Genomic DNA, 21,555 nt, shown 5'->3' with positions numbered 1-21,555 from the left:
GTATATATATCCTTCTCACCTTCTGGCTGGACGAACAACGATATAGGACTATCCTGGCTCAAACAAGCGTTTGATCGATCTACGAAGGAGAAGGCAGGGCGGAGCTATCGATTACTCATCCTTGATGGCCATGGATCTCATCTCACGATGGATTTTATCGAGTACTGCGATTGGAATAGAATCCTCCTTGCAGTATACCCTCCTTATTCAACTTATACCTTCTAGCCGCTTGACGTCGTCATGTTCAAGCCATTCTCATCAGCCTACTCAAACTAGCACACCTGAGATCAATCAATCAAGCAAGCTGACAGCCCCCGGCTTGATTGATTGGCTGTTTGTATGAGATTTGGCTGGATTGATTGAATTGGCTTGGCGGAAAGTTGTTAGCTTGATTGGTAGCTTGGGTGCTTGATTCCCAAATAGGAAAGTTGTATATATTTTTTGGTGTTGAGTCTCAGCCGTCGTCCCATGTATCTAGATCGTCGTCTTCGCCCACCCACTTGCTAAGCTCGTACAAAACGTCCATCTGCTCGTCGGTAAGCTTTGATTGGCCCATATCGTCGTTGTCGCCGCCACCAAAACCTGCCCGTCTCCATCGTCGTACTGAGTGTAGTGCTGCTAGTAGCTCAGGTGATATACAGCGTCGGCGAGGCTCTAGTAGATCTCCGAGCTCACTGAAGACGCGCTCACACTCACAGCTTGAAGCGGGTATAGAGAGTATAGTAAGCGCCATCTTACTAAGGTTGGGATATTGATCGCGCAGCCCGAACCAGTATTGTATAGGATCGGTGCCCTTGCCAACGATTGGCTCGCGCTTCCACTGCTCATACTCATCCTCCTTAGTATTGCCGCGTGTGGGATCAATAATGCCGTCAATCGCGTCGTCAATATTGCTCGGTTTCTTCGGTGCGCGTGTGTAGCAAGGCCTCGGTAACGGCAGCGACTTGTAATCCGCCCACAGTGCCTGGAAATTAAGATTATTAAGCGCCAGCCAGTCAGGCTTCTCAGCCCACGCTTGATCGCAGTAGTGTTTGTAGCGAGGATGGAGTATTGTAGCAGCGTAGTAAGCTGGCGAGTCGTCGAGTTTAGCGTAGTACTCGTTCGCCTTAAGTAGCGCTGCGCGTAGATTAATAGGAAGGTGATCTTCGGGTGCCTCGTCGTGAGCGTCATGGACTACGCAATCGTAGTAGAGGAGGCGAGCTTCTAATTGAGTGAGTAGAAACTCAAACGTTGGGATCACCTCAGCGATCGCGCCAAAGCTATACTCGCCACGTCCCTCAAAGCGCTTTGTACACTCTTTAAGTGGCCTAAGAACCTCTATATAGTCGGTAACAACAGCCCAATCGGCAGCTGTGAGGCCGTCTGATCTCATCCACTGTGGAGCAGCAGGCCGATTTTTGCCCTGTGAGTCGGCGTAGATATCCTCTTTTGCTGTATTTTGTATGTGGGTGTTCGCGTACGCGTTGATGGCCGGCGCGAGCTTTATAGCTCGCTCAAAACAGTCGAAGTATGAGTTCCAGCGTGTGACTACTGGCTTGATTGGCTGTAGTATCGTGAGCTTGTCGTCTGCGTCGTGAGGTAGCTCACGGTAAGCTGTACGCTGCGCCTTCTCAAAAAGATTGTACTGCTGCGGTGTGTGGATATAGTTGACAATATCGAGAAGTACGCCTAAAGGCCCGTGCTTTCGCCACTCCTTTATAAACGCTGCCTCGTCGGCGAGCTCGTCAACTCCCTCGTTGTTGTATGAGTCTGCATCTCTGCCCCAGAGCAGTCTCTGCCCAATCAGATTGATCGTATGAGGGCCACAGCGGAGGCGTCGGTGTATAGGATTGAAGTTAAGCTCGTGGGCAATCGCAGCGACAGCGGTGTCGTTATTAGAGGCATTGTCGAGGACGAAGTAACCGAGTGTGCGCTCGCTTATGCTAAACTGCTCTAAGATTGATAATACAACCTCAGCTAATCGATCGCCGGAGTGAGCGCCTGTGAGCTGAGGCAGCGCGATAGGCAGGTCTCGGAGCTTGCCATCTGAGTTGACGTAGTGGGCGACGATACCGAGAAACCCGCGCTTGCCGCCTTTCGTTGTCCATCCGTCAAAGCTTATATGGATCTTGCTAAGCGATTGTGACAGCTCGTGGACAACGCGGGGCCTGAGCCAGTCAAACAGTCGTATGACGTATTGGGAGACGCTCTTGTGGTTCTTCCAGAGCGCTGCTTCTGCAAGTGGGTTGGCGATAGCAATTAGGCGTCGAAAAGCTGGTGTTTCGAACTCAGAGATGGGGTGGTTGTTCGCGACGAGCCAGTCTACTGCGGCAAACCTAAAGCGCTGCTTGCTAAACCCGTTAATCTGATTAGCTACTGCCTGTGAGATAGGGACTCTCGCAGTGGTGAGCGCGTTGTAAACACTAGCAACTGGAGTCTTGCCTGGTGCTACTAGCCTATGGCCAGGTTTCTGCTCGCTGAGGTGGCGCGCGGCTGACGAGACTGCTGCGCTTGTATTGTATATCCCAATACCAATATCCGTGAGCTTGTGCTTGAAACACCAGTGGCAGATGAAGAATACGCGGGTTGGATCTTTGAGAAGAGCGACGCGATAGCCGTGGCGATAGATCCAACTCCGCTTGTGTTGGTGCGTCGTGATAGGCTTCGTATACAGCTTAAGGCGACCCCAATCTATGCCATCATAATTGTCTTCGAGATGGGCGTCAAAAGCCTCATCTACAGCGTCGTCGGCGGCTTCAGAAGACGGAGCGAGCGTAGCTTGCTCACTGCCCTCGGCGGGCGCGACGATAGCGTCTTCGGGCTGCGACTCGCGCAATCGCGACTCGAAAGTATGTGTATATGGAGGCGGCGGAGATAGAGCAGATGGCTGAGATTGATATGACTGCGAGTCGATCGCGACGGGCTGGCTCGCAGTGCCGCGCGCGCGCTTTCTAGGCGAGGGAGCGCTATCAGAGACGCGTTTTTTGGGCGGCATGAGGGCGACGATGAGGTGAGGTATACGGCGATAGATCTGCAACACCAAAAGTATATAGTATTGTGGGTGATGGAGATGGAGATGGAGTATACTATATGAGACGACGCGCTGGCTGCTAGTTACACGGAGCTATCGGATATTACTCAATGTTACACGGCGTAACTAAAACACCAAAAAAAGCTCAGTATAGAGCTTTTACAGCTATCTAAGCTGCCTCATGGGCTGCCTCATCACCGAAATCTACTATATACTTAAGGCAATCAAGCTATCAATCTGAATCAAGCTCACGGAAAAGCTCAGCTGGATTGATTGCGTTTTTGTATGAGGTTTGGCTGGATTGATTGAATTGGCTTGGCATCAATCTTCCAATCAAGCTATCAAGCTAGCTTGATTGATCTCAGGTGTGCAAACTAGGTAGCTGCGTTCATGGAGAGGTGTCAAGGGCTCACATCTATGAGCAAAAGAGACTTCTATCCGATGTTTATGGCTGCCTGGGAGGCCTCGTTCAAGAAAGAGACTATACTTAAGGCCTTTGAGGCAACTGGCGTCTCACCTCTCAACCTAGAGGTGATACTCAAACGATTCAACTAGCCAGCTTAATTAGGCCAATTAAGTGATAGCGACTTCTCAGCCTTGAGTGCCTCTGACTGGCGGAAAACTGAACGCCTTCTACGCTAGGTAGTAGGTGATGGGAATGATCCACGAGCTTAAAAGTTCAGCCGAGCTTTCTACTCTATCTCAGTTTAGAAAAGCCTTCTCACACACGAGGCTCAAGGCCTTATGCAGGCTCTTGTTAATGAGATGCAGCGTAGAAAGCGAGGCAAGGCTCTCCCTCTAGAGGCAGGCGAGGACTATCACGGTGGGGCTGTATTCTGGTCTCCAAGGAAGGTGAAGGAGGCACGTGATCGCTAGCTCTAACAAGGGCTCGAAGAAGAGCAACTACAACACTAGAGAGCTAAGGCAGCTCGCCTACGTGAAGTAAAGAAGCAGGAGAAGCTTCAGGCAGCTCAACAGAAGCGTGCAGCAAGGGCAGCAGCTCAAATAATAAGGCAGGAGGAGAAGGCTCGTGTCACGGCACCAACTCGGCGCTCTGTAGGTCACGTGCCCCATCCCTATCTTAGCCTAGCGCCTGCTACCCTACGGTACATATCCTCCCCGCGCTCTTGTACATAGACCTTTACACTACAACTATGTTCTTACCTCGATCCTACTGTTCCGCCCCGTGATAGCTCGTAAGGCTGCTGATCGAGCCTCACGACAGGCAGCTCGTAGGACTCAACAACGACTCCAGCAAGCTCAAAAAACTGCCCAAAGAGGCAAGAGGAGAGACCTCAAGGCAGCTACTAAGGCAGGCTCAAAAAAGAGAGCAGCTGCGCAGCCTCAGAGTGGTGATGATGCCTCAGGTGCTGCAGCAGGCCCACCACCATCTCAATCACGACACGGCCGAGCAATCAAGCTCCCAGCTAAATATAGATAGCTATATATATCAATCAATGCCTATAGAATTCAACTCTAGAAAATATCGCGATAATAGCTATCGTTCGTGGCTCTACAGCCTCAAGTTAAGCTGCTGTTTTGGTGTTCAGGGTGGCTCGGACGGCCGGGCAGCAGGGTATAACGTGTCTGTGCGCGTGATGCCCATAATCGCGTGCCGCACACCCCGCAACATCAACACCAATCCACCCTTACCACTTCAACCACCCATAACTCCACAACCATGAGTTGTATCAACGCTGCGATTGAAGCTATTGAATCGCGTGATCCCGGAGATAAATTTACATACTCTGAGGTTGCGCGCCGCTTTGGTGTTGATCGCTCTACGTTGTCGCGACGCCATCAACAGATCCGGGGCTCAAATGAAGCCAAATCACGTAATCAGCAACTCCTTCACCCACACCAGGAGCTACAGCTTCTAGAGCACATTGACGAGCTTACTGATGCTGGCTTACCACCGACGAGGACTATGATCCAGAACTTTGCTAGTGCTATAGCCGGAAGGGCTACCTCCCAAAGCTGGGTGACGCGCTTCTTTCACCGTCATCCCGACGCGATTATATCACGTTGGTCAACTGGTTTGGACCGCAATCGCCACCGGGCTGATTCTGTATACAAGTACGAGTCGTACTTTGATCTACTATCTACTAAAATGGCTCAGCACCATATTCGGGCGCAGGATGTATATAATATGGATGAGAAGGGATTCCTTATTGGAGTGACGGGGAGGAGTAAGAGAGTGTTTAGTAAGCAGAAATATGAGACTGGGGGCTTTAAGAAAGTGATACAGGACGGCAACAGAGATTGGATCACTGTTATCGCTGCTATATGTGCTGATGGGAGTACGTTACCGCCCGCGATTATATACGAAGCTACTTCGGGCAACATGTACGCCAGATGGGTTGATGATATCGCAATTGACGATCCAGTCTACGTTACCTCAAGTCCCTCAGGGTGGACCAATGATCAGGTAGGCCTGGCATGGCTCGAACAGGTGTTTGATCGCCATACGAAGGAGAAGGCCGGCAATCACACACGCTTACTCATCCTTGACGGCCATGGGAGTCACGTTACTATGGAGTTTATTGACTATGCGATCGCCCACAATATTATGTTACTCATACTACCCCCCATAGTACCCATACGCTGCAGCCACTCGATGTGGTAATGTTCAAACCTCTGGCAGCCGCGTACTCACTCAGCTTGCAGCACTACCTCCAGGCGAGCCACGGTCTCTTAGCTGTGAGGAAGGATGACTTCTACCGTCTTTTCAAGCCTGCCTGGGACTCCTCTTTCATTAAGAAGCACGCGTTGAAGGCATTTAAAGCCACTGGGATAGCTCCTATAGATCCCGAAGTAGTACTTAAAAAGTTCCGAAAGTCAACACTAACAGCACCGCCGCCACTAGTGAACGTGAGTAGAGCTACTATCACGAACCTCATTAATCAGGCCTACGATCCGAGCTCTATTGCGGCCAACAACCTCTCAGAAATACTCCTCCGCCTCCAGGCTGCCAAAGAGATCGCCGAGTACGAGAAGGACGCACTGCGCGCGGCGCTACACGTTCACCAGAAGCCCCGCAATCGGCACGAACCTCCCCTAGATCTACAGCAGCGAAAAGCGTTCCATTCAGGGGCAGTTTGGTGGTCGCCGTGCAAGCTTCGAGAGGCCCGCTTCAGGCAGCTAGTGAAGGAGAAGGAGAAGGAGAAAGAGCTACTTGATAAGATAGAGTTGAAAGAGGCAAAGGAGAACAACAGGATCTATCAACTTAAGATCAAAGAGGCAGCGCGGGCGGCGCGTGAGGAGGCAAAGAAGGTGCGGGATGAAGCCAAGGCTGTAAAGGCTGCCGAACTTGACGCCAAACGACGCGATCGCGACGCTGCAAAGGCTATACAACAACCCCAATCGGGCAAGCGTAAGGCTTCAAAGCCCGCTGCAAAGCAACAGCCAAAAAAACGACGCGTGGGTGGTGCTGGCGGTGGCACTCTGGCTGAGGTGGCTGCACCGGCTCCCCACCAACAACCACCCGACGCGGCCGGGCCGTCAATACTCCGGCAAAATATAGATAGACAAAGTTGTAGAGCTACGTCTATAGATCAATACACCGGAAAATCTCGCGATAATAGTTATTGTACGTGGCTGCACAGCCTCAACTTTGCCGTCGTCGCGATATTGGTGGGGTGTGCGGCACGCGATTATGGGCATCACGCGCACAGACACGTTATGTGGCCGAACACTACGGAGGTGCATTTCAAAAGTCTTTTCCCACCCCCTGGTCAACACACAAAGCAAGTACAGGGGTGATTCGGCCCAATACAATTAATTTCAATCAGTCCTACGTACATTTCTGCCCTCCTTGTACTCATTTCCTCCCTCTAAGTCAATGATCTGTTTGATATAGATTGGAATATGCTCAATCTAGGCCTGTATCTTCTCTTGAGGCAGCTCATCCCAGCACTGTTCCCACGCACGAATAGCCTAAGCTCTACTCTTAAGAGCTCCTTTCTTTGTTGTGAATCTCTTCATCCAAAACTAGCAAGGCTTAATAGCATTCAAGTCAGGTGAATTGCCGCACCAAAGCAACTGTGCTACGTGCTCTTGACTGTACACCCAGCTTTGAACGTAATAGCTGTGAGCAGGTGCTTTATCCTCTTAAATCACAGTACTAGGCCTCTTTCATGCACTTCTTTGCAAAAGGAATCAACTTTGGCCGCATAATAATTGACTGGTACCGCCACCAGTCTATGCCTGAGCCCTTGCCTCGTGATAATTTGCCATTCTTTTGATTCCATCTCCACTCAGGTTTCTTGCCAGGCTTTGTACGGAGATCAAGCCGCCGTATGCCTATTTTAAGCTCCCAGTTCTTTCTCATTAGATGCTCCAACTCAGCATTTAATTCATTAATCTTTCTTGCAGCCTCTTCCTTCTCTTGCTTTGTTTCAGGCCTCCAGCAATGACAAGGTCCTTTCTTCTCGTACGTAAAATAACCCTAGAACATAAACTCAGAGTAACCTTTCCATCTCTCACGGATACAACTCTTGACAACAGCCTCATCGACCCTCCTCTAAAGTCTATACCCTCCACGTCGATAAAGAAGTACAACAGCAGTCTCATCTGTCTAAATAACATTCTTCTAATCCTTAAGAGTCTAATCTTTGTGCTTAAGGCACCACGCTAGCCTCTCCTTCCTTATCTGTTTCGTCAACCCAGGTTTCCTTATTGGCTTTGTCTTCTTGTATCCTGCTTTTCTGAGTACTCTCCACAGCGTGGAGGCTGAGATATCCAGGCCATCTTGACTAAGATCACCAGCAATATCAGCACAGGTTTTCTCTTAGCCATACCGATCTCTTCTCACAAGGCTTACAACCTTCTCAAAGGCCTCCTGTTGTTTTAAAGGCCTCCCAGATCGTGACACATCTTCAACGTGCTTATTCTCTAATTTTATAGGCCTTAGAGCAGGATCAAAGCCTCTCTCAATTGCCCTTGCGTAGATTGAGTTGATTGTACGCTTCTCAACACCAGTCAACCTAGTAATCTCTTGGTTTGTTTTTCCATCAGCCTTGTAGGCTATAATTAAAGCACGAGTTGCAAGATCAAAGACAGGCATGATTAGATCATACACAGAAGAGGGCAAGATTCGTTGACAGAGAAGAGAGAAGAGAGAAAGGACACGTCATGGAGGAATCGGGCCGATTATCCCTGTTGTTGCTCCGTGCGCTGACCAGGGGGGTGGGAAAAGACTTTTGAAATGCACCTCCGTATATGGCCGAGCTTACCTAAATTACTATTTCCCATTTCAAATTCTGGCTCGACTGGGCTGTGTTTTAGCGTTCGCAACCTTGTTGTTTCGCTGAGCTCAGGCTTGGGCTGGCTCTACCCCCTTAATTCCTGCACCGTCCGTGCCATGTCCGCAAAGCCATGCGCATTTGCGAAATGCGCACCTCACGAGGAAGTATCATCTTGCCATTTTACTTCCGCTGTTACCCTTGATGCAATTCCGGGTGTACCGGCGGCATGGACAAATCATGTCGGAAACGCAACAACGGCAGAAACAGGCAATTGTTGTCTCGGACGCTATGTGCTCAATCGCCGCACGATTGTTCTGCAGAGCAAAGACCGCGTTGTTTTACGAGCTAGCCGGTATGCCGGCGAAATGCGAAAGTGGAGCATGGCAAATACGTTCATGCGCCAGACGTCATTTCCTACTTACCGCCTCTTTGCCACTAGTAGATTCGCTCTCCCTGAAGCGCAAGAACGGTGATTCCTGGATGGTAGCGACCGCGACTGAAGACTTTGGGAGCGGAGACAGGCCATCCTTGGTTCCCAACTGACTCTCTTCCTAACGTCCCTTCCGACTAAAGCAGGCTATTCTCAACTTGCCTTGCATAGAAGCCATTGAGGTTTTTCCAAATATAGCGATCATTTGGACCGTTGTACTTCATCCGTGTTAGTCCTTCGTATTGGTATTGCTGTTGACTCCATGTTACCTTGCTTGCCGTAAAGCGTTAGCTTGGCTAGCCCAATATGACGTCGAATACCCCAACAGGGAAGCTCTCTATACGAGGTGCTATTTTTGGTGTATTGATCGGAGAACAATCTATTGCCAGAGCTTTTGTAGTCACATGCCCTAGGCACGAATGAACATTATATCAGGTACCCGTTCCCCTCCATTCTATCCACATCCATCCTACTCAAACACCCTCGACTCATCACCGAGAATTAACAGCCCAAGACTCATTTCGCAATGGTTTCCCTTATCACACTCGCTCTTTTCGCTTCTTCGGCCATCGCTGGCCCTGTCGCTCGTCGCCAGGTCCCAGACCCAATCTACCCAGACTGGACCTGGCAGGTGGAGAACTGGGAGGCTGGCTGCAGTCGCAGTGGATGCTACTACCTGTTCAACGTCACTGTGCCGTCAGTTGAGGGCAAGATCGCTGGTGTAAAAGCCTACTGCCAAGGATACGAGCAGGGATACGAAAACAGCTTCACAAAGCCTTCAACCTACACAGACTGCCGGATTCTCGAGGGCGTCAACAACGGTGTCGCAGCCAGGCTCTCGCTAAGGGAGCAGGATGGCAATGGCTTTGGACCCAAGAACATCCAAGTCAGCTTCCTAAAGGCACCTTACTATGACATGTAAGTTGTTCAACACCGCTCGTTCCTTGTGATTGGAATCCTTGACTGACTTGATATCGCAGCTCCGGCACCAACTACACCGCCTTACACGAGGCCAAGTATAACCAGTTTGTCTCGCCGCCACTAAACTTCACTATGGTCCCTGTGACCGCGCTCGTTGTTCCTGGAGGTGCCCCTCCCCCAGGTGGATGGGCCAACCCCCCTCAGTAGACGTGCATGGAGAGAGAAGAAGAGCTATGTTTAGGATCGATTGTATATAACGAACTAGCCAAGTAATATATAATTGTATTTACCTTTCATGAAAATCGCGAAAAACTCTTGAAAGTTGAGAGTTCTTTCTTATCAAAGCATCGCAAATAGTGTCCATGTACGCAGAGTCAATGGTAGTACCAACGATCCCTTGTTGTCGTGGCACCCCAAGCAGTTTTTACTTATGCAGTACCTAAACTACTACTTTCAATTCAAATTTTAGTCGCGTAGTCACATGAAGAGTTGAACGCATTTTCAACATTGTCGATTCGTATACTAAAGGACCGATTGTGGCGGGTGACTGCCAACTGTCGAGCTATGATCGACATCGTAGAGGACGGACTAGGAAACATACCCGCTCTTCGTTCACGTGCCGAGATTAAGGACATTTTTACGGTTTGAGGCTTACGAGGACTATGAGAATGATATCAAGGGAAATGTTAAACTTATTTCATTCTCTCGGGTCGTGTAGTTACAACACTCGTCACGGCAAAACGCGGGTCATGCCCATCTGTGCACCTTCAGAAGAATATTCCACCAGTTCTCCGCCATTTTTCCCCGCCTCAATTTACATTTCGCTCCCCAGGCTATGCGACAGACCCACTCCTTGTAAGGCTGACGAAGTTATGCCTGGTTTCTTTATCAGCAGAGGTTCTGCGTTGTTTGGGTCCTTTGCACGCTAGAGCGATGGCAATGCAACAGTACCGAGGTTGGTGTGGGACGGACCATGAGGATCCCTGGCTGTCTCCACCCTCCTCTCTTATCGCCTCCCACATCCCGTATGCCGGGTCGCGCGAGCAGGATGTGACAATGCGAAGGGATGCTTGATCGGTCGGTCTCTCGGCTACGATGAAAGAAGAGTTGTCGAAGCCTGACATCGACAGGCTCGCTCGGCAGTCGGCACGAAGCTTAAGCTTTTGAGCCAACGGGAGGCGCATCGCGGTTACATTTCGAAAAGCGGGTCGACGTCAGCGGCGTGCCTGCTGAGTGGCTGCATGCGGTTCCTAAATCCGATATGTGACGTCACGTGTGGGAACCTCATATCAACCTCTCAGCTCTGAAGCGCGGACTGCGATCAAGGCCCACTGTGTACGAAAATTTTTGCTTCATGGAGAGGCCTTGGGGCACAAACTGTGGGCATCTGGAGTCTGGAGAGATGGAGAGCTTTTTTGCGGAGTGCGGAGTCCTGGGTCGAGTGTCCTGTGGTACCGAGCGATAGTCACAACTACTCGATTCTGGTACGCCCATAATCAAGGCATGTTGTCATAACAAATGCAGGAAGACCAATTCACCAAAAGCGGTCTTGATACTGTCGTCCGGTTTTGTGTTTCTCTCGGAGTGATTTTCCCCGGTTGCGACTCGCAATACAAGCACTAAGCCCCCGACTGTGGCAGGCTTGACATTTCTTCGCTCCGACGCTAGATCCACGCATTTACGCACCCAATCATTGCATCTTGTCTCGGAGTCTATACCAAGAGCGGTAGCCCACCAGCATTTCCGACACTTTTGCAAATAAGACTGTTGCCAGGGAGAGCGAAAGGCCCGTTGCGGGGCTCCCACGTTTCTCTTGACCCCAGTCGCGCGTATCAAACAACCCCGAGGGGAAAAGCATATAAACCATCCTATCCGCCCATCGAGTGTGCCTCTACCTTTCAGAGATTGCCTAACCTTCGGGTCCCTTCTACAAACTGGGTAGGGGTGAGCTTCATCCAACATGTATCAAATTGGCAACATTTACGGCATCACCGCCATTGCTGTTATTGGCGGGGGGCTGTTTGGCTTCGACATTAGCTCTATGAGCGCAATGTAAGTTATCCTTTTTGGTTTCTCTGAGATGACAATGCTAAATTTACCGCTAGCCTGCCAACTCAACAGTACCGATGTTACTTCAACCAAGGTCCTTCAGGCCCGCCTTTCACCGGCCCTGAAGAGAAATGTTCTGGCCCTACTGCTGATGTTCAGGGTGGTATAACAGCAGCGTAATTCACCCCCTTCTATCACGCTGTTTTCTGCTGACACTATGTAGCATGCCAGGTGGCTCTTTCGTGGGCGCGCTCGTATCCGGCTACCTCACAGACAAGCTTGGCCGTAAAAAGGCTATCCAGATTGGCTGTCTGATCTGGATCATCGGCTCTATCATCTCTTGCGCAGCACAGAATATCGGGATGCTAATCGGTGGCCGTTTCATCAATGGTCTTTCTGTCGGCATCTGCTCGGCTCAGGTCCCAGTCTACATCTCCGAACTTGCACCACCTTCACGACGTGGCCGTGTCGTCGGATCACAGCAATGGGCAATCACATGGGGCATCCTAATCATGTATTACATCTCATATGGATGTAGTTTCTTGGATGGTCCCCAGGCATTCCGTGTACCATGGGCACTTCAAATGATCCCCGCTCTGATACTCGGTTTGGGCCTCGTGTTCCTGCCAGAGGTAAGTCCACTACAATCACTGCACACAACATATTACTGATATTTCAACAGAGTCCCAGATGGCTTGCCAAACATGACCGATGGGAAGAGACTCAAGCTGTTTTAACCCTAGTTCACGGTAAAGGCGACCCGAACAGCCCGTTCATCAAGCTAGAGATGGACGAAATCCGCCAGATGATCGAGTTCGACCGACAAAACTCCGACGTATCCTGGGCCGAACTTTTCAAGCCAAAGATGCTTAATCGCCTCCACATCGGTATATTCACACAAATTTGGTCGCAATTGACAGGAATGAACGTGATGATGTACTACATAACTTTTTGCTTCGGGATGGCAGGTCTCAGCGGGAATATAAATCTCATCGCCAGCTCGATTCAGTATGTAATTAACGTTCTGATGACGGTTCCGGCTTTGCTTTTTATGGACCGCTGGGGTCGTCGCCCTATGTTTGTATTTGGAGCCGTTCTCATGTCGGCTTGGATGTTCGCAAATGCAGGTCTTATGGCGACGTACGGAGAACCAGCGCCACCGGGAGGTGTCGACGGAATCGCGGAGCAATCTTGGAAAATCAGTGGATCCCCTGCTTGGGCTGTGATTGCTTGCACGTATCTCTTCGTGGCATCGTATGCACCAACTTGGGGTCCAGCGTCCTGGGTGTATCCTCCGGAAATCTTCCCGCTGCGCATCCGCGGCAAGGCTGTTGCGCTTGCGACATCGAGGTAAGCAGAAACCGGTCATTTTAGACTTGGAACGTTGAAACTGACTGATTGCAGCAACTGGATCTTCAACTTCGCCCTCTCCTATTTTGTACCGCCAGCGTTCGTCAACATACAGTGGAAAGTTTACCTGATTTTCGGCGTTTTCTGTGCGACAATGGCAATTCACACGTTTTTCCTCTTCCCAGAGACTGCCGGGAAGACGCTTGAGGACGTGGAGGAGATGTTCATGACTGGTGTGCCGGCATGGAAGACCAAGGTTGAATACAGCAGTACCCGCCGTGCTGAGCGCGGTGAGCTCGACTCAGAGAAGAAGGCCGGTCTTGAGCATAGCCCAGTGAGAGTCGAGAATGCGGACGTCAAAGCATGATTGACAAGCTGATGACACTTTTGGTTTGTAAAGCCATATAAAGTAAAATTTTGATACGTGTATAGACTTCAGCAAATAAGCTTTCCTAAGCAGATTATCTAACGTGTCTCACCACTCCTCGGCCCGCCCCACCAAAATCGCGACGCGTCTTCTTGCAGTAGCTCTACAACCACGCAATAAAAAATATAGAAAATAGATCTATTAGATGCGCGCTATCTATTAGTACACTGAGTCCGTTTATGGCCTTTTTCGTGGCAATTGGTGCAGGTTGGTGGTGCCCGAGGCCTGCTTAGCTGCCCTGCCTGCTCTACCTGCTGGAGCACTCTTTCAGCCTCTGCAGCAAGCAATTAACCTTCCTCTACCCGCAGAGCTTCTCCACAGGCTATATACTGTCGGCGCTGTTGCTGTGAGGGACGTCAATAGTTGAGATGACCGTATCTGTATTAAGTACTAAGTGAGATATTGCGTGCAGGTTCGAAGACCTGCGCGGGTCGAACTTTGGTGTTCGGCTGTGGCCTTCGCTTAAGGCGCACGGGCCACCTCGCTTACTAGAGGTCGCGGGTTTGATCCATGACACTACCCCCCCAAAAAAGAGAGCAAGTTCCAACGCTCGAACTGCCTTTTTTTTTTTTTTTTTTTTTTTTTTTTGCCTAAAATTGTATACAAAGGAGATACCTATATCGCAAAACTGCTGCATACCAAGCGTGTCGCTTGCAGTGTCCATTCCATTACTACATTCTATTCCCGTTGTCTGTGCACAGTAATTATGGATCATCATCGTGGCGTGGTGACCTTAGCATCTTGTCTTAACAATAGTAACTTTGACAGTCTAGTCCTTGCCACGAGCACAGCGTCTATAAGTCCTATTTCTAGCACAACTTATCGACGCCCTCGATTATAGCAAGCACAACTATATTATCCCAGTCTTATTGTTGGTCTTGTCTGCTGTTGTCACCACTGGCTAGACACGACTAAGAGCGTGAAGTCGCATAACCAGCATATCTTGTTTGCCTGTGAGAGACTTAAACTTCCTGTGCATAGGCGGCTTGTTTGGGTGATCAAGGTGATAGCGCGTCACAGTGTCAGCGGAGTCCGCGAGGTTCATGTATGGTTCCCATGAAGGATTGTCGGGGCCGTCGGGATAGTTTGCCCATCGTACCAAGTATTGGAGCAGGCCTTGGGTAGTCTTGCCCTTGCGACCGCGGGCGGCAGGATCCTTAAGCTTCTTATTAATGCGGCAGTCTTCGATTGCTTCGACAGTGTATTCAGTGTCGTCTTCCACTTCTGGGTCGAACTCCGCAGGGACCTCAGGATCTTGTGTTTGTCCAGTAAGTGGGTTGTCGTCAACCAAGTGTAAGAGCCATGGGTGGAAGACATTGTGGATGCGCTTCATGTTAGCGGGAAGATCTAGCTCGTATGCGGTGTTGTTGATGGCGCGAACGATAGTAAAGGGACCGCGGTTCTTTAGGTCTAATGACGCGGAGGGTCTTTTCGTCCGTAGGTTGCGAGTGTCCAGCATCACTTGGTCGCCGACTTTGAAAGCTGGTGCGGGTAGCCTTCCTTCATTGGCGTATTCTGCTTGTTTTGCTTGCGCCCATTGCATTGAAGCTCGCAGCTCGTCCTGCAGCGTTTTCATGCGATCCGCGAAAGCGTCAGCGTTGAGACGTTCTTGTTGCGCAGGCGCAGTCAAGGTCGCAGCGCCTGGCGCTGGCGCAGGGGGTTCAATGCCACTCCGTGGGTTGTATCCTTTAGTCGCGAAGAAAGGCGACTTGCCAGTTGTGCTGCTGGTGCTGGAGTTGGCTTCGAATTCAGCTATTGGCAGAAAAAGCGCCCAGTTATCCTGCTCGTAGTTGACATAGGCGCGTAGGTATTGCTTGAGGTAGGAGTTCGCGTTCTCGGTTTGTCCGTCAGTCTGGGGATGGTGAGCGGTCGAGAACTTCGGGCGTACACCCAGACGCTGGCATAGTCGCTTCCAAAAGTAAGAGACAAACTGCGCTCCACGGTCTGAGATAATCTCCTCAGGAAAGCCCTCTTCTCGCCAGATGTATTCGATAAAGGCTACCACAAGGGCGTCGGTGGTCATACTAGCCATTGGGATGAACTTCTTCTTCTTGGTGAGTCGGTCGACTACCACGAGGATGTCAGTGAACGTTTGACCGTTATGCCTGCAGGGCGGCAGGTGAGTGATGAAGTCTATAGAGATGCTGGACCAGTATTTGCTGGGGATTGGTAGCGGATGCAGCAGCCCATGCTTGCCTTCTCGGTATGCTTTGCTCCTCTTGCAAGTCAGACACGCGCGTACATATTGCGCGACGTCCGTGGTCATCCTAGGCCAGTAATACCATCGCGACAGCTTGGAGTATAACTCATGTTTGCCGCTGTGGCCACCGCAGACGCTCTTGTGGGCTTGTTCAATAACTTGGGTGCGAACGGCGCCGGCGGGGACGTAGACCTTGTTGCGCACATAGAGTAGTTCGTCGGTGATCTCGCAATCGCCAAGTTCCAGCCTGAGGTGCTCTTCTCCATGTATGAGTTTGAACGGCAGGCGTCGTAGGCCGTCCTTCTTGGCTTTGACGATCGCCTGCAACACCTTATCATCCTTGTATGCTGCCTTGATATTGTCAAGCAGAGCATCAATAGTCAGCTCGTTGTTCGGTGGCGCGGGCACATTAATTGCGGCGGGCGTCTCGTTTGGTATCGCGGGCGCACTAGTTGCGGCGATTGGCGTTGTAATAGGCGAGATTGTAACGTTATCGGCTGCACAGAGCGATCTTTTGCTCGTGAGGTCATGGGAGACGCCGTTTTCTCCCCCCTCAGGCTCGATGCCAGGCAGTGCGGCGAGGACGGCGTACCGTTCAGAGATGTTGTCTTCCTCGCTAAGTTGATACAGCATTTGCGCGACTGCGGGGATAGAGTCAGGAAGGGTGCGCTGTGTGATGAGATTTGCGAGGTAGACTGCATGGCGAGAACCTCCATCCTTGGCGATGTTGATGGTGCAGACGCGCGCTTCAGGATCGACTTGGTCAGGCTTGATGACTACCTGGAGTTGATGCCGACGGCGGATGTCGTCGGGTGACTCGGGTAGGTCGCCAGGACGCCTTGTCAAAGCGTCTGGCTTCGTGCCCTGCTTGCCTGGCCTGTACTTGATAATGAAGTTGAACTCTGCCATGAATTCCGCCCAACGGGCTTGGCGTCTGTTGAGGCGCTTTGTGGTCATAAAGGTCTGAAGGGCTTGATGGTCAGACAACACCATAATAGGATCATCAGTACCAGACAGCTCAAAGCGCCATTGCTCAAAGGCGTTGACAATAGCTAGGAGTTCCTTGTCGTATATCTCATAATTGCATTCCGCAGGGTTCATCTTGTGCGATAGGAAAGCAACTGGGCGGAGGACTCCTGTCGCGTCCTTCTGAGAGAGGATAGCTGCAGTAACGAAATCTGAGGCATCGGTTTCCAACCAAGTCTCTAGGTCAGGATCGAAGTGTGCAAGGACTCCTGCAGTCTTAAAGGCGTCCTTAAGTCGATGGAAAGCTTGTATAGCTTTGCTATCAGCGATGAGCGGGAACTGATGTCTCTGGTCCTTGCCTTCGCCATCCTTGCGCGTGAGTTCTGTCAAGGCTTTTGCGATGTAGGAGAAGCCTTTGATGAAGCGACGGTAGAAGTTGGCGAAACCAAGGAAAGACTGGACGTCTTTGACTGAGCGCGGTATTTGCCAGTCTAGTATAGTGGAGACCTTTTTTGGATCCATTTCGATGCCCTCTGTAGTGAGGATGAGGCCTAGGTACTTCACTTTCTTGACCTTGAATTTGCACTTCGTGGGATCAAGATGGAGGCCAGCGTCGCGTATCTTAGAGAGGACCTTGATGACGTCGGCTTCATGAACTGACTCGTCATCGTCGCAGGTGTATATAAGGACGTCGTCGAGGTAAGCTGTACAGATATCGTCAAGGTACTCGCGGAGTGTCTCATTGATAAAGGTCTGGAAAGTGCCAGGCGCATTGCAGAGGCCGAAGGGCATGACAACGTATTCGTATAGCCCATACCGAGTGAGAAAGGCTGTCTTTTCTTCATCGCCTTCTTTGATCCGAACAGTGTTGAATGCAGCCACAACGTCGACAATCGTCATCCATCGTACCTTGGCCATGCGGGCCAGCGTTTCCTTGATGGAGGGTGGAGCGTTGCGGTTCTTCTTGGTGATGGCGTTGAGCTGACGGTAGTCAACGCAGATGCGAAGTCCGCCACCTGGTTTCTTGACAACTAAGACAGGTGACGCGTACGGAGATGTGGACGGTCGGATGAATCCGCGTCCGAGCATGTCGTCGATGTAGGCCTTGATGGCCCTGGTCTCCGTTCGTGTGAGCCCATAGATCTTAGGCTTGTGAATGCGTCCGTCGGTGTCAATCTCATGGTCAACGCCTTCGCGATGAGGTGCCAACTTCCCTGCTTGTATAGGACTGAACAAGTCTGGCATCTTGCTGTACAACCAGTCTGGCACCAGTTTGCGGATCTCCGCTTCCGTCATATGTGGACTCTCCATCTTGTTCATATAGTGGTCGTAGTCCTCTTGTGTGACGGCGGCGAGGCGGGCGATGTTGCGTTTGAAGGAGTCTAAATCGCAATCGTTATTGTCGTCTGGAGGGTCAGCAAGCTTCTCCCAGTCTTGTGGTTCGACCCAGATGGCTTCGTCTGGGTTGTGCGCAGCCATGAGGTAGGCGGCCTTGGCGGTGATAATGCAGATCTCGCCCACGGGCGTGGTTTGCCGAGATTCTGAAAGTGATGGAGTCTTGCCGTCGCCGTATACTGTCTCAGGGAGACCGTGGTCGAGACAACATGAAGTACAATGTGAAGAAGAGAACTTCATGCTCCGCGGTGAGAAGGTGAGACCGGGGTCGTGGTCTTCCAGCCAAGTCATACCAAGGATAAGATCAAAGTCTCCTACGTCAGCGACGAAGCACACGACTGGTGATAAGTGGCTGCCGTGTTTGACTTGGATTTCCACGGCTTCATTCAATGTATCAACAACCTTCCCATCCGCGAGAGAAAGCTGGATAGGTGAAGAGGTAGACATTATGGGCAGGCCCATGGCTTTAGCCCATCGCCTGTTCACAAAGGAAGCGCTAGCGCCTGTGTCGATAAGAGTAGTTGTCTTTTTCCATTCCTTAGAAGAAGTGAGGGTGTAGGAGTCGTAACGTAGTTGTTTAGTAGATCGAAGATGGCCCTTAACGGCGATCGCAGAGATGTAGTGGTCTTGGACGTCTTGTGAGTTGTCCTGATCTCCGACTTCTGGAGATAGTATCCTGGCGGCAGCGACCTTGAGACGGTTATGGTTTTCTCGCGTCTCGCGGTTCTGTTGTATGTCCTTGCGCCAGTCTAGCTCCTGAATGCGACTGTTATCAGGAGCGTCTAGTTTTCCGAAACTGGCTCGCCCATGTCGTCCAACTCAGGCTCCTCTTCAGTGGAAGCATTAGAGTCGTCGTCTTCGGCGTCGAAGTCCGCTCCCATAGCATAGAGATGCATACTACTAAGCTTAGGCTTGATTTGGTCCCAGTCTAAGATTGCGCAACCCTTCTTATCGCGCGCCTGGTGACCAGTCTCGCCACAACGGAAGCAGACCTTAGCCTTAGCCATTGCGTCCTTCTGCCACTCTGTGCGCGTCGTAGTAGCTTCGCGATGTTGTCCTCGGCCAGAGCGAGCCTTTCGTGCAGGATTACGATCATTTGGGGAGCGCGTGCGCGGCTTGGTGCGAGGTTTGTCAGCAGCGGTCTTGCCTTGATTAATCTGTTTCTGTGTTAGATCAGACTTGCGGGCGGCGTCAAGGAACTTGACAAGAGCATTCTCTTGCTCATCGTCAAAGGCGTGTGAGGCGGCGGCGGCGAGGCCAGGTCGCAGGAAAGCGCGAGCGTAGCCAATCATGGCGCTGTCTGGAAGCTTCACTAGGCGACACACGCTCATAAAGCGCCCACGCCAATCTGCAAAGGATTCAGACGATCCCATCTTGAGAGAGCCATCAGCGAGTTGCGACTGTGCTTCTGAGACCTTCTCGTAGGTAGAGCGCGCGTAGTATGGGTCCAGTCCTTCAAGAAGGTCCAAGTAGTGTTCGAACTTGAGATCGTCAATATATTGCCATGCTGCGCCGTCCACCTTCATCTCCAAGTAGGCCAATTGCTTGTCTTCAGGCAGAGATTCGCACTTCTGGATGGCTGACCGACGCCACTTGTCGTAGTTCTTGGTATCATCGTTGCCTTTCCAGACTTCAATGTCGGGGAGCTTAAAGGAAAGGCTTAGACCTCCAACTGTGGACGCTGCCTGTTGTACTGATTGCTGGCCGTTGTATGGAGGAGGGATATATTGGTGAGGATCTTGGTTCAACGGATTCGCGCGATCTCGGCGGGAGCGGGAGCGCGATCTTGAGTGAGAGTCGCCGCGAGGGCGAGGCGCAGGCCGAGTAACAACAGGAGTGGCTTGTCGGCTAGGATACGGGTTAGGTGATGCAGTGCGGCGATCTGTACGGCGCTCAGGTGACTCGTGTCGTCGGTTGCGCTGAGTAGATAGATGACTGTTACGACCGCGGTCCTCGCGACGCTGCAAGGTGTACGGGCGGAAGTTATGATCATATCGCTGAAGGCGCGCAACAACGTCATTGTACTCACGCTGTTGCTGAGTTAGAGAGGTCTCTAGCTTGCGGGTATTCTCAGTAGCTTGGACAAGTTGTTCTTCAAGTGCGCAGTTCTGGGCGACCACATCTTCGTAGTCGGCGTCGCGTTCTGCGCGCTGCTGGTGATAGCGGTCTGCGCGGGCGCGCTCTTCCTGGTGCTTCCTGAAGAACTCCTCGTACAGGCCGTGGAACTTAATGGACTGCGCTTCTTCGTGTTTCCAGTCCTCATACCAGTCTTGGTAAGTAGGGTTAGTGCAACCGGCGGTCTTGGAGGATGAAGGACGATAAAAGCGCTCGACCTCTAGCTTAAGCTCATTACGCTCTCGGTTGGTGTGTTCCAACTCAGCATTAGTAGTCTCAATAGTCTCAGTCAGCTTTGAGACTTCCTTCTCGTACCAGCTAAGCTTAGCTTCAGCCTTAGTGATGCGAAGGCGTAAGCGGTTAACAGCGGCTTCGTGAGCTTCCTTGGTTATTGCATCGATGTTCGCGTCCAGGATAGGAGCGCAAGCAGCGGCGAACTTCATGAGCTCAATAGCTAGAGAGCGCAGGAACGCGGTGTTTGAAGTGGCTAGCTCCAATAAGTCGTCGTCAGTGCAGACGGGGACTTGGAATTCTTCCAGGGGAGATTCTCGGCCTAGGTACAGCTCAAATTCATCCTCAGTCTCGTTTTGTACAATAGTGATGAACGTGAACTCAGAGTGAGTAATCTTGGCAGACAAGACGTTCTTGTTTCTGAGGGATTGGAGTCGACAACTGCCAACTATAACATCGTAGATGTCGGCAGGGTCGTGTGGTACCATTGTGGGCTCTTGGCTGTCTCCTTCTGTAACTGGAAGTGCGGGGTAGCCGAAGGTGCTTCGACGGCCTGGTTCGGATCGACGAACAGGCTCATGCTTAGGAGCGGGGCCTTGGCTAATAGTTTGTTGGGTGTCGGATGCAGTATCCTTAGGTCGCTCGCGGCTGGAGTCTTGGCTGCGGGGGGTCGCGGGCGCTTTGTCTTTGCGCTTCTTGCGGCCAATAGGGAAGTCAGTCACGCTGGGCTGTGGAGGAGGCTGCATGTCGCTAGATCGGCGGGGGTGGCGGCCGCCGGTAGAGACGTTGTCGCTAATGGCGTTGATAGTTCTAAACATTTAAGGTGTTGGGTGTGGTTAATGTAGGTGGAGAAAGAGAGTGGTTATGATTGTGAGAGAGTGCGTCAAATGTGGGCGGGGAGCACAGCTGATTATTTGCTGTCACACTCCTGACTCCTTGCTCGAAGTAAAGCGGTGAGCCAAACCGTCTACCAGTCACCAAGGTGATGCGATACCGTCGCAATCGTTCCAGTGCAATCGCGATACTCTCAATCGCGACGCGGTACTGGCAACGTCCTTCGATGATGGGCTTCTAGCACAACACGCCTTCCGCTGTCAGCACAATAGCTTGTATCGCGCGCGTACGAGGGCCAATGACAATTGAGTTCCACTCCGCAGTCGTATAACAGAGCCTCAAAGTCCCAGTTGGCGGCGCGCGAGCTATCCTGATGCGGGT

The 21,555-nt window shown here is 51.2% G+C and overlaps 7 protein-coding genes across 7 annotated transcripts; 3 read left to right on the top strand and 4 right to left on the bottom strand.

Annotated features, from left to right (window-relative positions):
* Positions 1-454: 454 nt before the first annotated feature.
* PtrM4_079360 (Dimer-Tnp-hAT domain containing protein) lies at positions 455-2,974 on the bottom strand (the record flags this gene model as incomplete). The annotated part of the gene is made up of 1 exon (XM_066106377.1): positions 455-2,974. One exon carries the CDS (start codon positions 2,972-2,974, stop codon positions 455-457), a length of 2,520 nt encoding a protein of 839 aa, XP_065963315.1.
* A 1,717-nt stretch (positions 2,975-4,691) lies between these two features.
* PtrM4_079350 (Trichoplein multi-domain protein) lies at positions 4,692-6,549 on the top strand (the record flags this gene model as incomplete). The annotated part of the gene is made up of 3 exons (XM_066106376.1): positions 4,692-5,548; positions 5,605-6,463; positions 6,544-6,549. 3 exons carry the CDS (start codon positions 4,692-4,694, stop codon positions 6,547-6,549), a joined length of 1,722 nt encoding a protein of 573 aa, XP_065963314.1.
* A 1,080-nt stretch (positions 6,550-7,629) lies between these two features.
* On the bottom strand, positions 7,630-8,075 carry PtrM4_079340 (uncharacterized protein; the record flags this gene model as incomplete). Its single annotated transcript, XM_066106375.1, has 2 exons — positions 7,630-7,764; positions 7,833-8,075. The coding sequence occupies 2 exons, from the start codon at positions 8,073-8,075 to the stop codon at positions 7,630-7,632; spliced, it is 378 nt and encodes a 125-aa protein (XP_065963313.1).
* A 1,137-nt stretch (positions 8,076-9,212) lies between these two features.
* Positions 9,213-9,814, top strand: PtrM4_079330 (uncharacterized protein; the record flags this gene model as incomplete). Its single annotated transcript, XM_001940824.2, has 2 exons — positions 9,213-9,604; positions 9,667-9,814. 2 exons carry the CDS (start codon positions 9,213-9,215, stop codon positions 9,812-9,814), a joined length of 540 nt encoding a protein of 179 aa, XP_001940859.1.
* Positions 9,815-11,567: 1,753 nt separating this feature from the next.
* On the top strand, positions 11,568-13,373 carry PtrM4_079320 (AraJ, Arabinose efflux permease; the record flags this gene model as incomplete). The annotated part of the gene is made up of 5 exons (XM_001940823.1): positions 11,568-11,659; positions 11,713-11,832; positions 11,880-12,288; positions 12,339-13,006; positions 13,061-13,373. The coding sequence occupies 5 exons, from the start codon at positions 11,568-11,570 to the stop codon at positions 13,371-13,373; spliced, it is 1,602 nt and encodes a 533-aa protein (XP_001940858.1).
* Positions 13,374-14,334: 961 nt separating this feature from the next.
* On the bottom strand, positions 14,335-15,009 carry PtrM4_079310 (Chromo domain containing protein; the record flags this gene model as incomplete). The annotated part of the gene is made up of 1 exon (XM_066106374.1): positions 14,335-15,009. The coding sequence occupies one exon, from the start codon at positions 15,007-15,009 to the stop codon at positions 14,335-14,337; it is 675 nt and encodes a 224-aa protein (XP_065963312.1).
* A 112-nt stretch (positions 15,010-15,121) lies between these two features.
* Positions 15,122-21,158, bottom strand: PtrM4_079300 (PRP38-assoc domain containing protein; the record flags this gene model as incomplete). Its single annotated transcript, XM_066106373.1, has 3 exons — positions 15,122-15,163; positions 15,229-18,760; positions 18,814-21,158. 3 exons carry the CDS (start codon positions 21,156-21,158, stop codon positions 15,122-15,124), a joined length of 5,919 nt encoding a protein of 1,972 aa, XP_065963311.1.
* Between the last annotated feature and the right edge of the window lie 397 nt (positions 21,159-21,555).

This window comes from Pyrenophora tritici-repentis, chromosome 3 (assembly GCF_003171515.1).
Source record: "Pyrenophora tritici-repentis strain M4 chromosome 3, whole genome shotgun sequence".
NCBI classification, from domain to species: Eukaryota; Fungi; Ascomycota; class Dothideomycetes; order Pleosporales; family Pleosporaceae; genus Pyrenophora; species Pyrenophora tritici-repentis.
The sequence above is the reverse complement of the archived record's forward strand: the minus strand, read 5'-3'. Positions and strand labels throughout refer to the sequence as shown.